The 18,746-nt window shown below is 37.7% G+C and overlaps 1 protein-coding gene across 3 annotated transcripts in view; it reads left to right on the top strand.

Moving 5' to 3' along the window:
* HMCN1 (hemicentin 1) overlaps positions 1-18,746 on the top strand; it is a 497,854-nt gene that overhangs the window by 330,481 nt on the left and 148,627 nt on the right. For all 3 annotated transcript variants that reach the window (XM_047753862.1, XM_047753863.1, XM_047753864.1), the window contains 8 exons: positions 328-503; positions 3,306-3,402; positions 5,775-5,897; positions 6,658-6,819; positions 9,079-9,360; positions 11,351-11,518; positions 15,007-15,120; positions 15,690-15,776. In XM_047753862.1, the coding sequence (XP_047609818.1) occupies positions 328-503; positions 3,306-3,402; positions 5,775-5,897; positions 6,658-6,819; positions 9,079-9,360; positions 11,351-11,518; positions 15,007-15,120; positions 15,690-15,776 (1,209 nt within the window). The remainder of the gene's footprint in view (positions 1-327; positions 504-3,305; positions 3,403-5,774; positions 5,898-6,657; positions 6,820-9,078; positions 9,361-11,350; positions 11,519-15,006; positions 15,121-15,689; positions 15,777-18,746) is intronic.

The raw sequence follows: 18,746 nt of genomic DNA on the forward strand, positions 1-18,746 counted from the left end.
ACTTCCATATGCTGGAGTGTGGCCCTAAAAAGACAGGGAGAAAAAAAAAAAGTTTCTTAAATGAGCACTTCATGAGAACTTCCAGTTCTCAAACTTCTTACATAAAAAGTTTGTGGAAAAACTGCTTCTGTTCCATAGGAACACAGTAATCAGTGATTTATTAACACTCGACTCTGAACCAAATGATGCAAAGATGGTATGTTAGAAGTACTGTGAGCTTACATCTGAAAAGAACGAATGAAGTTATTCAGTATCTATGGATGATTAATAAAGATAAGCGGTATGTTGGCATTTTTTATCCTGAGGGAAAACCCATCTTTCACTTAGTTGCACCAAATATTATGGGAGAAGAACAGAACGTCTCTGTCCTCATTAGCCAAGCTGTGGAGTTACTCTGTCAAAGCGATGCTATTCCCCTTCCAACTCTGACTTGGTTTAAAGACGGCCGCCCCTTGCTGAAGAAACCAGGCATCAGTGTCGCTGAAAATGGAAGTGTGTTAAAGGTAAGGCTATACATTCATTTACTTCTCCTATATCACTCTTCAGCTCATGACTTTGGTATTACCGCTGTCAAAGTGCTACCCCTAATAAACTTTATGAGTATTTTACTCATTTCAGCTTATAAGATTCTAGGAACCTTTTATTAATGAGGTTTGTAATATGTTTCAATTTTATGTTTGGTAATATTTAAATATTTAAACGTCAGTTCATATTTGTAGCCAGAAGCCACTGGGAAAAAAAATGCTTCTGGGAAAATATTACAGAACTGTGCTAAGGCGTACATCATTTTTGTCACCCAACCAATCAGAAAACACCCATTCTAGGTGCTTGGCGTAAGGATGTATAAAAAGAATGACATGGAGTTCTCATCATGGCTCAGTGGTTAACGAACTGGGCTAGTATCCATGAGGACAAGGGTTCGATCCCTGGCCTTGCTCAGTGCATTAAAGATCCAGTGGTGCAGTGAGCTGTGGTGTAGGTCACAGACGCGGCTCAGACCCCTCATTGCTGTAGCATAGGCCACAGCTTCAAGCTCCAATTCAGCCCCTAGCCATAGGTGTGGCCCTAAGAAGACCAAAAAAAAAAAAAATCCACATTTATGCAAATGCCTTCCAATTTTGCATGAGTATGAAAATTTAACAGCTCAGTTGAAAAATGCCATTAGTGTTGTAAGTTTCTAGCAACTGGATGATACAGACAATATATTTGAGAATGATAACAAAAAATGAGGGCGTGGTTGCCTAGAATAGTCTTGGAAGGCTACTTGGCTTTTTATAGGTAGATGGGGAAAAAGGATTAATTATGAAAAGAAGTAAGCTAGTGTGATTGAAACGATTTTAGCAGAGTAAATATTTAGAAATAATGTTGACAAGGTTGATTTGAGTGAAATAATAGCTAATATTGAAGTCACCCTTAGGAATTAGGATTCAGAAAGCCAACAGGCCACTGGAGTGTTTATAAAATCCTCATAATAACCCTATTTAGATTTTAAAGAATGTCTAAGTAATCACTCACAGTTACTAAGTGGCAGAAATGGAATTTGGTTACAGGTGTATATTTTCAGAATCCATGCACCTAACCACTACATCCCATAGCTTCTTGGTAAAGGAAGGTTATTGTTGTCGAACAAAGAGAGTCTTGAAAAACGTTAGAAGCTTACACAAGGGAGACAGAAGTATGGGAGAGAGTGGGAGGAAGCGTGGAGGTGTATGTTAGAGACATTTGGATTATGATCCTGTAATAATGTAATCCTGTAATAATGGAGCCGGTGAGGAAGAAAAGGAGGAATCCCTGATGGAGGAAAGTAGGACAAGTCAATTGATCTACCTAGGAAAAAAAAAAAAAAAGGAAAAAGCACTGCCCCTTCTTAGAAGCAGAGCCCAGAGTTGTAGAAAGCAGCTGGTAGAACTGTCAAACCTAAGCTCTGACCAGGGAGACAGTTATACAAGTATAAGTCCCAGCCCTGGCCAGGGAGAGCTGTGTGTGATTAGAACTGTCTTTGCAAAGGTCGGTGAGTAGAAGAGTTCATTTTTTCAGAGCACAGATTCCAGTAGAGTGGGGAAGCCAGGAGAGCAGTGATGGTGAGGAAATCCAGGGATCCTCTGAATCTCCATCACTGAGGCCATCAGGCTCCTTGGGGTGTATGGGTCCATAGCAAGCACTGTAGGGAGAAGGCCTCATGGAAATGAAAATGCCTAGTGCCCACCCGTGGTACTAACTCCTTTCAGTGATAACTCCAACTCCATTTCTCTTTCATTTTTTAAATTTTATTTTATTTTTGCTTTTTTTTTAGGGCCGCACCTGTGGCACATGGAAGGTCCTAGGCTAGGAGTGGAGTCAGAGCGGCAGCTGCCAGCGTATGCCACAGCAATGCCAGATCTGAGCCACATCTGTGACCTACACCAAAGCTCATGGCAACGCTGGATCCTTAACCCACTGAGTGAGGCCAGACATCAGACCCGCATCCTCATGGATATTAGTCAAGTTCATAACCTGCTGAGCCACAACAGGAACTCCCTCCACCAATTGTCTTTTAAATGTGTTAGCAGTTGATTTCAGTTATTTAACAATCAATGACATACTGTTTGTTGTACCTCTTTATTATCTTGTATTCCTATTTATACCTTGTTATTACTCTTTTTTTATGTTTATATGCTATATATTCTCAACTAGATTGTAAGCTCAAGTCAGAACCTTTTAGTATCTTCTACCTGTAGTACCTGGTATAAGATTCTCCATAACTGGTGAAAGGTCAATGAATAAATGATGAACGGGTAGTAACATAGGTTGCAGAAAAATATATATAAAATATTTGCAGATATGCAGTTGTCTGCCAAGCACCAAAATGGGTACTTGGAGACTGAGATTAATTGAGCATAATACTTGGCTTGAAGAAGCTTACAAACCCAGTATGGGAAGAAACATAATAAACTAACAATAAGGGTGTTGTTTTACTCAATGATATCCTGGCCATAAAAAGATGGTATATTTGATGCCATAAATAACTTATTCAGAAGTTAATTGTGATTTTTGGGGGCTATTTTATCTTAATTATATTTAAAAGGCCTTTGTAGATCTTCAACCACTAAAATTAATGCGATTAAGGTATGACATAAATAAGAATTGTTGAATTTGGGTGACGGGTGTATAGCCATCCATTTTACTATTCTCTCTACTTTGTATATGTTTGAAAACTCTCAGAATACAGATGAAAAAAATCATACATCACAATTAACATTAATAGAAAAGCCCTAATGACTTATGAAATAGAAACTGTGGTTTCAAAGCATGATTTTGTTTTATAGATTGAAGATGCTCAGGTTCAAGATAGTGGTCGTTACACCTGTGAGGCAACAAATGTTGCTGGAAAAACTGAGAAAAACTATAATGTCAACATTTGGGGTAAGTGAGATGAGCCCCTGTAAAGCAAATGATGGAGCCTGTGATTTAACCTTTGGTTCTCTGTGTCAATTCTTAAACTGACAACCACGTAACTAAAATTGGTCATAATACATAGATAGACATTAATCTTTATGTTTACATGATGCTGAACTGTCCTGAACATCATCTAATGTAATTCATTCAAGAGCAGCTAGATGGACTGCCCGAACCTGAACGTGTTGGTCACTGTAACTTTGATAGAGAATGGTTCCCCTCTCCTGCCTGATTAGTAGGCAGTTTAACTTCTATAATCAGGATCTTCTAATGATTGAGTCTCCCTATCAACAGAGAGCATATTGGTCAATTGAAAAGAAGTCAAAAGGCCAAATTGTGTATGTGAATTATGTGTGTGAGAGCGAGAAAGAGGACACATGCGTTTGTGGCTGGGGGATGGGATTACTCTGCTGATGAAAGCGAAAAGCTTTGTGAAGAAGATGGAAGCATTAGGAAGACCTGGAGAATACTGTCTGCATTCGATGACCCAAACATCGTTCACTATGGAACCTAGTGTGACACAGCAGAGAGTAAGGAGATATTAGGTAGGAAAGATTAAAGGGGCGTATTGAAGAGGCCCTTGAAAATCAATGTTAAAGGTATGGTCTTGATCCTCAAGGGGATTAGATACCCTAAAATTTAAAGCGGGACTGGGATGTTCATATATCTGTATTTTAGGGAGAAAGTAGATAAACTGTAGTTTTTAAGTATTAATTATTAATAATGGTAACTCTGAGTCTTTAGGAAAGGACTAGTTGATTACATGGAGAGGTGAGAAAACAAGAAGAGTAAAGGAAGGACGTTGGTGTGGGATGGCCAGTTGATCTGTATGGACAGCAGTGTCCTCCCCTTGGAGAGGGAGCAAAAGTGGGTGAGTTCAATTTGGGTCAAGTTGAGTTTGACAGTGCCTCTGAGGCATCCAAGTTGGGATGTTAAGTAGTCAGATATAAAAGTCCAGATTTCAGAGACTGTCTGCCCTGCAGATACAGATTGCAAGTTTTTATATCAATGGATGCCATTGGGAGTAGAGGGTGGAGTTTAGGTTAGAGACTATGAATTTATAGCAAATTGTGTAGTTGTCATTTTCTTCTGTAGAACATTTCCATCTATGAGATAGGTGATGACAAAGTAAGCTGTAGGATTCATCCTGAGCAAGGGTGTTGCCAAATAGCAAGAGCAATAATGCAAGGCAGGAGAGAATTTGGCAACAGAATTAGTGGAAATATTGATCATGAAATCTAAGTTAGATAGTAAAGTTAGTAAATAAAAGAGAAGGCAGCTAGGTTGGGAGGGCTCTGAGAATCCTTTGGACTTGGCATTCCATTAGGTCAATAAATTTAGAATTGGGAGTGAGTGAGTGAAAGACCTGTAAGGATAAAGCCGTTGTTAGAAAGTGGCCTAAATTTATAGCTTAATAGGAGAAATATTTCTAGATGATGAAAAACATAGGGCCTTTCATGCAGAAAGTGACGAGCAGATCAAGGAACTGAGTAGGCAAATGTTTAGATGTGTGGATGCTGAACTCATGCAGAATGATGACAGGTCATCCTATGAAGAGAAAGGATAAAAATAAGTACCACATTGTTCGGTGAAAGGTTCAAGATGGTGGTAAGTAAGGGAAAGAGGGCAAATTGGTGACACAAGCCTCAAAGGAATAAAGACTTTTCTGGGGTGGTTGAACAGTGGCTGAAAGCTTTTTTGTGGTGGGGAGGATTCTTGAGTCCTCAACTCTCAAGAGCTTAGGAAACCAAGCATCCATCACATGGTAGTACTGCAGCCAGAGAAGTGTCTGAGAGGAGAGTTCAGCAAGCAAATGCAGACTCAGTCTCTTTGAGGAAAGTGTAGGTAGTCAGGGTTCACTTTGAAGGTTCCAAGGAGAAGCTGGAGGCCAGTGGAGGGACAGGCTTTGCAATCCAGGACAGGTAAGATGCCTGTTTCTTAGATCAAATTTCTTGGCTCTGTTCTTTACTGTACGGTATATGCCTGAAGTCTTTTAATTCTGTTCAGTGTCTGAGATGTCAAAGTTGGCAAGGCACAAATGACTGGGTTAACTTTAAACTGTCTTCGTTTTTTTTTGGTGCAAATGTCTAAAGGTCTATACTGTATCACCTTTATATGTCACTCTTAGTATTTTGATAATTAAGTTTACCTGTGAAAATGGTAAATCTGCTATTAAGTATTTAAACATTATGTGTTTAATGTGATGTTGATATGTCAACCTCAAGTGCTAAATTATTTCCTTGAGCCATTTGTGTGGGAACCTATTTTATATGCAGAATATTAGGGAATTTTATATTTAATGAGTCTAAAATGTATTTTTTCTTCTTTTAATATTTCAGTACCACCAAATATTTATGGTTCCGATGAACTTGCTCAGCTTACAGTCATTGAAGGGCATCTCATTAGTTTATTGTGTGAATCAAGTGGTATTCCACCCCCAAATCTCATTTGGAAGAAAAAAGGTCAGTTTTCAGACTTTGGCACTTATAAAAAAATATATTAAATGAATTTTTTTGACAAATATGTCAATTTATTAACAAACTTTCTTGGGGTTTGCATACTAAAATACTAGACAGCATAATTGTTTTATGTTCCATGTGCCGCATGTGCTATTTCTACAATATCAGCCTCAGAATCTTCAGTTTTGAGACTCAGTGCTTCCAAGAAGAAATTAATTTTCTACATTAATTCTTTTTAAATCAAATGTGTTATGAGGCAGCTATAATGATCAATAATCCACCATTCAGTGAACTATTTTTTCTTCTTTAAAATTGGTTTAAAAATTATTTTTAAGGCAAATGTTTTTGTGGTGTTTGTGACAGTTTTATGGTGGTACATTAAGACTGAATTCTGCAGTTGAGCAGATTCTCAGTTACTCATCAGCAAATATTTATGTCCACTAAGTATAGGACCATCCAAATATTGATTTTTAAATTAATTTTTGTTTTACCTAAAGATTTTATTTTGTTTTGCTAAGTGTGTTTTCTTTTAAATACAATATTGATTGAAAGGAAATTTTGTGGGAGATAATTTCTTCATCCTCCTCCTCCTTTCCTTTTTTCTCTTCTTCTTCCTTCTTGTGCATAGGATTATTATACAGTCATCTGCCTTTTAAGTACATGAATCAGGAAGTAAATCAATAAGTATAGATACTCATCATAGTATATACACAAAATACCTTATATTTTTGCTTCACATTCTGCCACTTGGTGTTCATTGCAGGCTCTCCAGTGCTGGCTGATTCTGCAGGGCGAGTCAGAACATTATCTGGAGGCAGGCAGTTGCAGATTTCAATTGCTGAAAAATCTGATGCAGGGCTCTATACCTGTGTGGCATCGAATGTTGCTGGAACTGCAAAAAAAGACTATAATCTGCAAGTTTACAGTAAGTTATTGACCAACCAGGCTTGGGCACAATTGAAAAAATATTTCTATTCTCCTCTTTTACTTTTCTTCACACCTTTAAGATTCACTGAAGGTAGTATGGTTATGGGAGTTCCCATTGTGGCACAGCAGCAACGAACCCAAATAGTATCCATGAGAACACAGGTTTGATCCCTAGCCTCGCTCAGTGGGTAAAGGATCCAGCGTTGTTGTGAGCTATGGTGTAGGTCGCAAACATGGCTCAGATCTGGTGTTGGCTGTGGCTGTGGCATCGGCTGGCAACTTCAGCTCTGAATAGACCCCTAGCCTGGGAACTTCCATATGCTGTGGGTGTGGCCTTAAAAAGACCAAAAGAAAAACAAAGTATTGTTATAATATGTAACTGGCTCTCCAAATCCACGCATTCCACATCCATAAATTCAACCAACTGCAGATCGAATATATTATTTTTTAATGCCAAAAATTTACAAAAAGCAAAAGTTTAATTTGCTCTGTACAAGGTAACTATTTACATACCATTTACGTGGTATTTGTAGCTACTTCCATAGTATTTACATTGTGTTAGGTAGCATAACTAACCTAGTGATGATTTAAAGTACAAGGGAGGATGTGCATAGGTTATATCCAAATGCTGTGCCATTTTATATGTAATGGACTTGTGCATCCTCATATTCTGTTATCTGACAGGGGTCTTGGAACCAGTCCTCTGTGGATACTCAGGGATAACTATACCTGTCATAAGACCCACAAATGTAAATTGTGCTGACATAGCAAGAGAGCAGTTCCTTATTTCTCCCTGTTACCTATTCAGCACTACAGCTGTCCACTCTGCATCAGCTTTGCAATGGCAGACATATCACTGTGGCTGTAATGTGTTGGGGGCAGGATAGTGGACATGTATGTACACTAGAAAGGGTGGCATATGGTGCCATAGGGTATATTTATAATATGTAAAAATATCTCATTTTAAAGAATGTTTAATTGTATATGATGTTAAAGTATTTACAATATTTATTCCATTTACTCTTGACCTGAGCTGTGATATGAGACAAAAGTATCACCTCCCTAGCCCTAACCCTAACCCTAACCCTAACTTAGGCCCAGAGAAGTTTCCATGACAAACTGAGGTCACACGGCTGACATGTGACAGGATCGGCACTGGAACACAGGATTCCTAACTCTGGTCCATTTTCTTTCCCACACCCATATGCACTGAGTTAGTTTAATTTTCTTTCTTGGAATCAGTAACGATTAGGTGAAGTCACAGAATCACTGGCCATCAGTGGCTTAAACAACGAGAGGTTTATTTTCTCACATAGTGAGAAGCTTGAGGTTGACAGTCACTGGAGTTGGTCAGCACTTTACTCTTATCAGGGCGGGAGATCTGGGACCTCTTGGTGGTCTCAAGAAGGCTGCTGTATTTGTAGTATCAAGTCCCCATTGAAGGTAAGAATATGGGGAAATGGTGTTATCTTTCTCTTTTACCAGGAGAACAAAAATTTAACACACCTGCCCCCTCATCTCATTCCTGCCAGCAGACCTCCATTTAGATTTTTTGAGGCTTGCAGTGATTCCTTAATTTTCATAGAAAACTGAAAAACAGTCTCAGCTTTTCCCTCTCCCATAGTGGAAGATGAAAGGAAGAAAGAAAGTGGTAGCAGATGCTTAGTCGTGAGCTAGCCTATCATATCTCCTTAAAATTGGTACTAGGCATACACACACTGTGGTATATGTAATGATTGGCCAACAGGGACCTGTGGTGTAGCAGAAAACTCTACCCAATATTCTGTGATAGTTTCTTTGAGAAAAGAATCTGAAAAAGAATGGATATGGGTATGTGTATAACTGAATCAATTTGTTGTACAGCAGAAAGTGTCACAACATGGTGAATCAACTACAGTCAAACTTTTAAAAATGAAGAAAAAAAATTTTTTTAATTAGTACTATGAAGTCTCCTATAGATGAGAGCTCCAAATAAGATAAAATCAAACACTTGTATAACTTTTCAAAAGCAGGAAAAGTAGCTACTACAGCATTCTTTCCTTACTATGTCAATTGTTTTATTTTGGGTATGAACCCATTTAGAAATATGGGAAAAGAACTCCATCTCCCAACACAGCAATGCTATGTCTATTAGTCCTGAGTCTTTTCTTTAGTGGCTAATTTTTTAATATCAAAAATTTAACTTTGGCTGATGAAAATTCCTACAAAGCCTTAAGGCAAACATTTCCTATTTTTTCCCTTTTTTTTCCCCTCCCAGTTCAACCAACCATAGCCAACAGTGGCAGCCACCCTACTGAAATTATTATAACCCGAGGGAAGAGCATTTCCTTGGAGTGTGAGGTACAGGGTATCCCGCAACCGACAGTGACCTGGATGAAGGATGGCCGGCCCTTGACCAAGGAAAGGGGAATGGAAATAACAGATGAAGGTCGTATCCTGCAGCTGAAGAACGTTCATGTATCTGACACAGGCCGTTATGTGTGTGTGGCTATGAATATTGCAGGAATGACTGACAGAAAATATGACTTAAGTGTACACAGTAAGTATCAAAAGATTCAACAAGTCTGTTCCCTGGATGATATAACCTACTGCTACCTGAAGGGGAGATTGTAGACTCCTTAGAGCTTACTGACTTGGCATCAGTTAGGCGTCAGTTGTACTAAAGTAAGCTTTAAAATTCTAAGTAATGAGCCATGAATATCAGTAAGAATGGACCAAACACGCATGTATTCAGGGACTCCTATTTGTACGCACACAACTTGAACTGTAATGCATAGGAACTGTAAATGTATAGGAAACAGCAGTAAATTTAATAGGCAGTCTTGTAACTTGAATCCATTTAGAACAGGGGCAAAGTCCAATATTGATATCTTATAGTTTGCAACCAGTGTGTGAGCCAAAGCTAAAGATTGAAAAGGAATCACTCTTAGGTATTGTTTTATTAGATCGTGGTTTTTTTGTTTGTTTGTTTCTTTCTTTTTCATTCCTTTTTAGCAGGTGATTACCATTGAACTATTTGAATGTTTCATACTTTATTTGATCAGTTCTCTGGGGAAGAACATTTAGATCAGATATATTAACAAAAATTTCTGTCATAAAATTTCCTAAGCAAGACTAATGTTGAGAAATCAAGGTCTCATATTATGCTTGCTTCTTACTGGCTCAATCCTCTACACACTTCAAATCTACAAGACCCTTGGAAGTGGAGGGTGTCACTAGCCCTTCTCTGTGCAGAAGGAAAATATAGTGGAGGGGTAGCTTTTCCTGGGCTGATGAGGGACATAGAGGCACCCAAGGCCTCGTGTGACCTTGTCTTGTCTATGTTTCATTGCTGGCTTAATTGTGTTTTAATGCCAATTCTCCTCTGACCCAGCCCTTGCACTTGTCCAGGCCTGTTGGGTCAATGTGACCTGCCACCCTCTCCTCAGACTGTCTTGATTCTACTCTGCTCATTACCCAAAGCTGTCTTCTCAACCCACTTTGTGTGTGTCACATTTTTTGTGTCCACAAGGCACATTTGACCTCTAGGAACTTGTCACTCCTGTCTCCTCTAGGTTTCTGGGACCCCTACCTCTGCCTCTCATAGCTGATCATTGACTGTTGGGCAACTCCTTCTTTTCAGCCTCTCTTGTTGGTTCCCCTGCTCTTTCAGCCTGTAGTGCTTGAATGCCCCAAGGCTCTGAAATGAGCAATACCTGTTTCTCTATTCACACTGTCTCTCTGCTGATTGTCCCATGACTTAATGTGGTTGAGCAAGGAGAACACCCAGGAAACATCCTTGACTCCTCTCTCTTTCTCAGATTCCGTGTCACTGAGTCCCATCAACTCTCTGCCTCTAGTCAAGTTGAAAGCACATTTGTCTTCACGAGCTGGATTGGGGTGGTAATCAGAAAAAAACAGCAAGGAAACTACTAGCGCCAAAACTCAAAACGTGGTTAGCACAGATAACATTAAAGCTGGTGTATTTCATGAGCTTTTCAGCTTCTAATTTGTTTGTTAGATTGTTTTTAATTTTTAGGATTAGAGTTACTTGTTAGAAAATCTTGCCTATAAGAAGGTCACGAATCCCTATTAGAAATTTACCAGAAAAGATAGGTGACTCTCAGAAAAATCATTCACCACTATTAGAAAAACAGGATGAAAGTTATTTGCTGCTCTTAGTAAGGACGAAGTGACGTCTTTCTTCCAGGAGTGTCAAAATCATCATCATTCTCATTCTCATCATCGTGTTGTTGTGATTGCTTATTTTCCTTACTGTTGTCCAGAAAACAGAACTCTTTGTTTTTGTTTTCGTTTTTGTTTTTCTGAGGGCCACCCCCACAGCATGTGGAAGGTCCTGGGCCAGGGATTGAACCTGTGCCACAGTAGCGATCTGAGCCACTGCAGTGGCAGTGGATCCTTAACCCACTGTGCTGCAAGGGAACTCACAGAATTCTTATTTTTAAGAACAAGTTGTGTAAGATTTGGTATTTGATATGTATAAACTACCCTCCTTTCCATTTCTTGTTTGTTTTGTTTTTGTCTTATAGCCCCTCCAAGCATCATAGGAAGCCACAGAACACCTGAAAATATCAGTGTGGTGGAGAAAAACTCAGTGTCGCTAACTTGTGAAGCTTCAGGAATTCCCCTGCCTTCAATTACCTGGCTTAAAGATGGGTGGCCCCTCAACCTTAGCAGTTCTCTGAGAATTCTCTCAGGTATTAGCAATTCTTACACTCTGATAATCTGGCTAGCTTCCTATGGCCACAGTTTCTCCTTAATTTCTCATATCTCCATGATTTATTTTTTCTTCTTGATCTAGATGATTACTCTCGTGCCCACTGATCATATTAAGAAAAAATTTTTAGAAGGACATCAAGAGCTATAAGACAATGGGGAGAAACTCTAAATATCTCCAGATCCTTTTGAAAAAAACCGTGGCACTTGCTTATTACTTAAGTCATAAGGATGTCAGAGCATTATGCTAGAATGAGTACCAACCAATTTGAAAAGTGAGGAATGAAAAGAAGTACTGAAATTGAGACCCTCTAGAGAGAATAATGTTATATAACATATCTCCATAAGCAAGTGTTTCAGTTTATTCGTGACCCTAATCTGAGTGAGTTTCTTATTTCCAAGATGGGGTGGCTTCCTGTGAGCTAAGACTTTATCCTTATTGTAAAAAAAAGATACTGAGCTTATTCCTCATCTAATTATGTAGGAAAATCTATTAGCTCGTCCTTTATGGATCAGTGTTAACTGTGAAGAGAGGTGTCTCGGGGCTTGTCTGCATTTGGCCCCTTTCAGTAGTGGCTTGAAAACAGACTAAGAAAATAATCTGGCCAAATTATGGCTAATAAAAAAGCTTAGATACTTAGAAGAATATCTAATGTGTTAAATGAAGGCATCCGAATTTAAACATTATAGAATTTTTGAATTAAACCTCATAAGATGAAATTTAATTGAACTCCTGTACTTATATCCAAAACACAGTGATGAAAATTAGGGTGAGCTGCATCTTCAGAGTGTTTCATAGGAAAAGATCTCTGGATTGTGTTATTTACTATGTATTAACAGTGTAATGTATTTATCAAGAAAACAAGTGCAGTTTTTCCACATGAATAAAATGTTTTCACCAGTAACACAAGTAAAAGATCAGTTGCACTCTGGACTTAATTTACTCATTCGGAAGTCTAGAAGAATTTAGTGACAGTATTTTCAAAGTAGGATAACCATGATGGCCAAGGATTGCAAAAAGTAAACCTTCTATAAACCTTATGATTATATAGTGAAAACTACATCATTTTTGGACATCCATGGTGTGCAACAATATTAGGTTGTTTCTGCCTCATTGCAGAAGTTAAAAGGAATGCCAGTGCACAGAAGATTCTAGGGACAGATTTGGATCCAAATATAAATGACTTTAAGAACAATTTGTATTGTTTAAAGTCAAGATGAGCTATTGTAAGAAGTAGTGAGCTCCCTGCCCCTAAATTTGCTCAAAGTTTAAATTCTCACTTTTGAACGCTTTTTCAGAAAAAAAGATACTTTCTTAGCATTTGGATTAGGTCCAAATATCCTGAGATGCCTCTGCTTCTTCAAGATCTTGGTCTATAAATCGTAGGGGCTTAATGAGGAATATGCATTGCTGTAGAAGCGGCCCTAGAAAAGGCATAAAGACAAAAAAAAAATTCTCAATTGCTGAAGAAGTAAGAACTCTTTTTAAATATAATAACTACATTAGGGCTTCTGAAAAGGAAAAAGGCAAGATAGAGTAATATGCTCTGGCTTATTATAGATTTCCAGGAGTAGTGTTTGGGTTTTATTGTATAGTTGTGTTTTGCCCGACTAGCTGCTGGCGATCCTGGAGCAAACATTAAAAGGATTCCACCTTGTGGCGCTGCCAAGGGAGCCATTCAGTTTTACAGTATAAAATGTGTGTTGTGCAGTCAATGACTGAGGATCAGATGAATGGTGTATGACTTGTTCGTTCCTTGTCAGCTGCACATTTCTGTTTCATTAAGATGAGTCCTCCTGAGACGTTAAGTAGAGCTTTTCTGAAAGCAAGACTTGGTTGCAGGCCCCATGCTTGTTATGAAGTTATCTGCCAAGAACAGATAGCTGCTATAAAAATGTAATAGGTACAAGAAATGTCTCCATTTAAGTATAACGTACTGTCAAACCCTTTTTCTGTCTTTCACTGGAATAAAGGAGAAGACCAGGAGACAAAAGAACAGTCACGAAATTTATGAGGTTGAGGTTTGCAGAGCCAGCAATGACTCACAAAAGCTGTATTGTTTTAATATGTCTCAACTGGAATCATATTTTGGTCTTACTAATTTGGAGTAGCAATGAGTGCTTGAATCCTTTCCCAATTAACATAAGTTTTTTGACGTGTTTATAGGAATTTCTGCATTAGACTTCACAGAAAAAAAGACTGAATTTACGTAATCAGTTTTACTTAGTTCACCTTTCAGTGGGTTGAGGATGAGTAGGTCGCTTATAGGAAAACTCAGTGACAGCTTGTTGTGTTTATAAAAACGGAAAGCAGATGGAGTGTCCTAATGACTTCAGATCCAGGTGAATATTTACATGAAGAGGTCGTGCGTAACCATTTCATTTTTTTTTTTTTTTAGTTCACGTTCAAGATGCTAAGCAAACGTGTTCCAAATAGGAAATTATCACAAAACTTTAGAACCGATTTACATTTTTTTTTCTTAGAAATGACGTCTCAAATCACTTCAAGAACTTTACTCTCAGTGTGTCTCATTCTCTGCAGGCTTTGTCTCATTTGCTGGCTCCTTTGCCTTTGCCTATAAGAGGAGTTTTCCTCCAACTCATGCCGTTGAACATATCAGAGCTTCATTCTCAATCTGAACCTGTTTTCAGTACGTCGAAGCTGGAAGTAGAAAGAGTAGCAAATCAGAGTTACAGTCATGAACGAGGTGGCCCTCATGAACATTGGTAGAAATAGTTCTAGAATTCCATGAGGCTCAGTTGAAAACAGGTGGTCAGTTTTCATGGTTTCATCCATCCTTTGTGTATGGATGTCATCCCAATCTTGGTTGTTGGTGACATCCTCTTTCTAACATTCCCACTTCATATGTTTGATGGCAAACTAAATATCCTGTCCCAGTTTGTTTTACTACAGCACGCAACAGATCTGGACTTTTTTCTTGTTGACATTCTTCCATAGTCTTTAGCGAACAGGATAAAGTCTCAAGTCCTGACCATAGCATTTGAGGGCCCACAGAATCTCATTATACTCCAGCTGGTCTCATCTCTCAGTCTTTTTCCCACCTGCTCTGTTTTCAGTGGCACAAGTCACTGCGACTTTTTACCTCTATATCCTCATTCATATTGCACCTACAGTGGTGTCTCTTGACTCCTCTGTGTGTTAAAATATGCTTACCTTTCAAGATAATGTTCAAACATCACCTCTGTGAAACTCCATGTCTTGCGTGCTATCACCTAGGTTTGTATTTACTCTTCCCCCCCCCTCCCCCGCATTGAACCAGAAAATTCTTCTGAATTATCCAGTCTGTTTCATGTAGGCTTAATACCTGTGCCCTTTTAAAAAGCTTGATATAAATACATCTTAAAGGCCTTTGAACTGTATGATTAAGTTTTACCTAAACTGAGCATTGCATGGCAAAATTGTAAAGTTAGATTTCTTTTTGAGTCATCTGGTGAGTTGCTTTTCCAGGAGGTAGGACTCTGCGGTTGATGCAGACCAAAATAGAAGATGCTGGCCAGTATACTTGTATTGTAAGGAATGCAGCTGGTGAAGAAAGAAAAATCTTTGGGCTGTCAGTATTAGGTATGTATATAATTTACAATACCTAGGAAAAATAAAATTGTCTTAAATATATTCTGGAAGAAGCATTACAGTTTATCTACAGCTTAATCTCACCTTTATGTATTCTTTGGCCCCTGAACTGTCACTCATGGCAAGAATTCAGTTTTCAAGTGGTTTCAGTGTAATCAACTGGATGAAAATGCCTGAAATGCCATGTCTTGTCAGTTCACAATTGTTTGACAATGTTCAAAACTCTGATAACTTCTTTAATGTGTTTATTAGAATGATAGTGGGAGAAATAAATAATAGATGTTATTCATTGATTTTTTTTGACATTTTTATCCAGATTTTTTGGTTTACATGCAATAAAATCCATTATAACTTAATTTATGACATACAACTTCATAATATATCTTAAAATTAGAATTGATCAAACAATAGGGTGGCATTATTCTAGTAAGTAATAATGAGGATTTGGGGGAGTATTTTAAAGGTTTGTATAAAAAAATATAAACATAGATGCCTATAAATAACCATTCTGCTGTTAGAATTATTACTTTTTCTGTTTTTTTGTTTTTGTTTTTCTTTAGTACCACCTCACATTGTGGGTGAAAATACATTGGAAGATGTGAAAGTAAAAGAGAAACAGAATGTTACACTGACTTGTGAAGTGACAGGTAAGGGGCTCAGCTTTTGTAGTTTTTGTTTTCCTCAACTTACTGGTTATTCATTCATCACCTCCACTTTTATCTTAATTCATTGAGGAAAAAGTCAAGCATTTGAAATTGAATTCTGATCCAGTAGAGATCATGGAACTATATAGATAGGAAGAAATCTCTCCGATTCTGTGAAGACAAAAAAGGAAATCCCCACAAGGAAATAAAAGAAGGAAGGACAGAGGGAGGAAAGGAAGGAGAGAGGGAAGTAGGGAAGAGTGAAGGAAAAAGAAAGGCATATTGGTCCTTTCTTTCAATTCAATAAATTATTCTTTCTTTTTTAATACTTGTGGGTAGGGTTTCCTGTCCCACCTCCTCTTATTTTTTTCTTTCCCTGGTATTTGTGCCTTCCTTTCCTATTTAGTGTTTTCCTAAATTTTATTTCAAGAAAATAGGTAAGAATTTTAGTGAAAGGATAGCAGCCTTGTTAATGGGAATTAGTCAAGATCATTCTTTTGCATGTGAATATCCAGTTTTCCCACCACCATTTACTGAAGTCACTGTCTTTTTCCGCTGAGTACTCTTGACAGTCTTAGCTAATATTAGTTGATTGTATATGCATGGGTTTATTTCTGGGGTTATGATTCTGTTCCATTGATCAATGCATATTTTTTATGGCAGTAACATATTGTTTGGGGGGTGTTGGGGGAGGGGAATTTAGTTTCATTTTGTTTTAGGGCCACACCTGCAGCATATGGAAGTTCCTGGGCTAGGGATCAAATTGAAGCTGCAGCTGCCAGCCTATACCACAGCCACAGCACACTAGGTCCAAGCCATGTCTGTGACCTATACCACAGGTCATGGCAATGCAGGATCCTTTAACCCACTGAGTGAGGCTAGGGATCAAACCTGCATCCTCATGGATATTAGTTGGTTCTTAACCCACTGAGCCATAATGGGAATTCCAGCACCATACTATTTTGATTATGATAGCTTTGTAATACAGTTTGAATGAAATCAGGAGGAATGTTCCTTCTATATATGAGTTACTGAGATTTTTTTATCAAGAATGGATGCTGAATTTTGACAAATGTTTCTCTGCATCTCTGAGATGAGCATATAATTTTATCTTTCATTCTGTTAATGTGAGCATTATATTGATTTGCATATCTTGAACCATCCTTGCATCCCAGGGATGAATCCCAATTGATCATGATGTATGATCCTTTTAATGTGCTCTTGAATTCAGTTTTCTAGTATTTTTTTTTTATAATTTTTGCATCCATATTCATCAGGAATATTGGCCTGTAGTTTTCTTTTCTTGTGGTGTCTTTCCCTGGCTTGGGTATCAGGGTAATGCTGGCCTTATAAAATGAGTCTGAAGATGTTTGTCATCACTTTTTTCAAAGAGTGTGAGAAGAATTGGCATTTATACTTTTTTAAACATTTGGTGGAATTTATCACTGAAAACATCCGGTCCTGCCTTTTCCTTATTGGCAGGTTTTTGGTTGCTGGTTTAATTCCCTTACTAATAATTGGCCTGTTCAGATTTTCTGTTTCTGCATGATTTAGTCTTGCCTAGTTGTATATTTTTAGGAATTTAGCCATTTTTTTCTGTGATGTCCAGTTTGCTGGCTAAAGTGGTTGAGAGTAGTCTTATGATTATTTGTATTTCTGTGATATCAGTTGTAATAGCTATACTTTCCATTTATAATCTTATTTATTTGGATCGCCTCTATTTTTTTCTTAGTCTAACTGAAGGTTTGCCAGTTTTATCTTATTAGTTTTATTAATCTTTTCTGTTGCTCTCTTGTATTCTATTACATTTATTTCTGCTCTTTATTTTCTTCTTTCTGCTTAGTCTTAATCAGAACTTCACCTGATTTTTTTTTTTCACTAGCTCTTTGAGGTGTAATGTTAGATTTCTTTTTAGAGATTTTTAAATATTTTTTCCTTTTTATTTTTAAATATTTTTTCCTTTTTTATTTTTTCTTCTTTTCTTGTCTTCCTTTTTTCTTCTTCTTCTTCATGCCTTCAGCGTAGAAGGTCCCAGGCCATGGATCAAACCCACACCACAGCAATAACCCAAGCTATTACAGTGACAGTGCTGGATCCTTAGCCTACTGCACCACAAGGGAACCTCCTAGAGATTGTTTCCTGATGTATGCATTTATCAGTATAAATTTCACTCTTAAAAGTACATATTCTGTATCCCGTAGGTTTTGTTGCGTTGTGTTTTACATTTTCATTTGTCTCAGGATACTTTTTATTTTCCTTTTGATATTTTCATTGATTTAATTGGTTGTTCAAGAGTATGTCATTTAATTTCCATGTATTTGTGTATTTTCCAGCCTTATTCCTGTTATTGATTTCTAGTTTCATACCATTTTGGTCATAGAAGACATTTGGTGTGATTTCAGTCATTTTAAATTTGTTTTATAGTCTAACATATGATCTAGCCTAGAAAATGTTCTATTTGTGTTTGAGAAGAATGTGTATTCTGCTTTTGTTGGGTGGAATGCTCTGGATGTGTCTGTTAGATATATTGAGTTTGTGGTATTTTTCAAATCTGTTTCGTTATTGATTCTCTGACTGGATGATCCATCCATTATTGACAGTGGAGTCCCGAAATGTTATTTTATTGCTGTTTATTTCTCCTTTGAGCTCTGTTGATATTCGCTTTATATTCTTTAGGTGCTCCAATGTTGAGTGAATAAATGGTTACAATTAGTATGTTTTCCTGATGGATTGACCCCTTTTTCATTGTCTTTGATCTCTTTTCACTATTTTCAGCTTAAATCTGGGCTGATAGAGCTACCTAACTTTTATTTTTTGGTTACCACTTTCTTGAAACATTTTTTGATATCCTTTATACTCCAGTTCATGTGTGTCTTTAAAGCTAAAGTGATTCTTTTGTAGGATCTTGGAGTTGGATGTTCGGGCTTTGTTTGTTTTTTCTCTGTTCATCTATTTTATGTCTTTTGATTAGAG

Source organism: Phacochoerus africanus, chromosome 11, assembly GCF_016906955.1.
Source record: "Phacochoerus africanus isolate WHEZ1 chromosome 11, ROS_Pafr_v1, whole genome shotgun sequence".
Taxonomy (NCBI): Eukaryota; Metazoa; Chordata; class Mammalia; order Artiodactyla; family Suidae; genus Phacochoerus; species Phacochoerus africanus.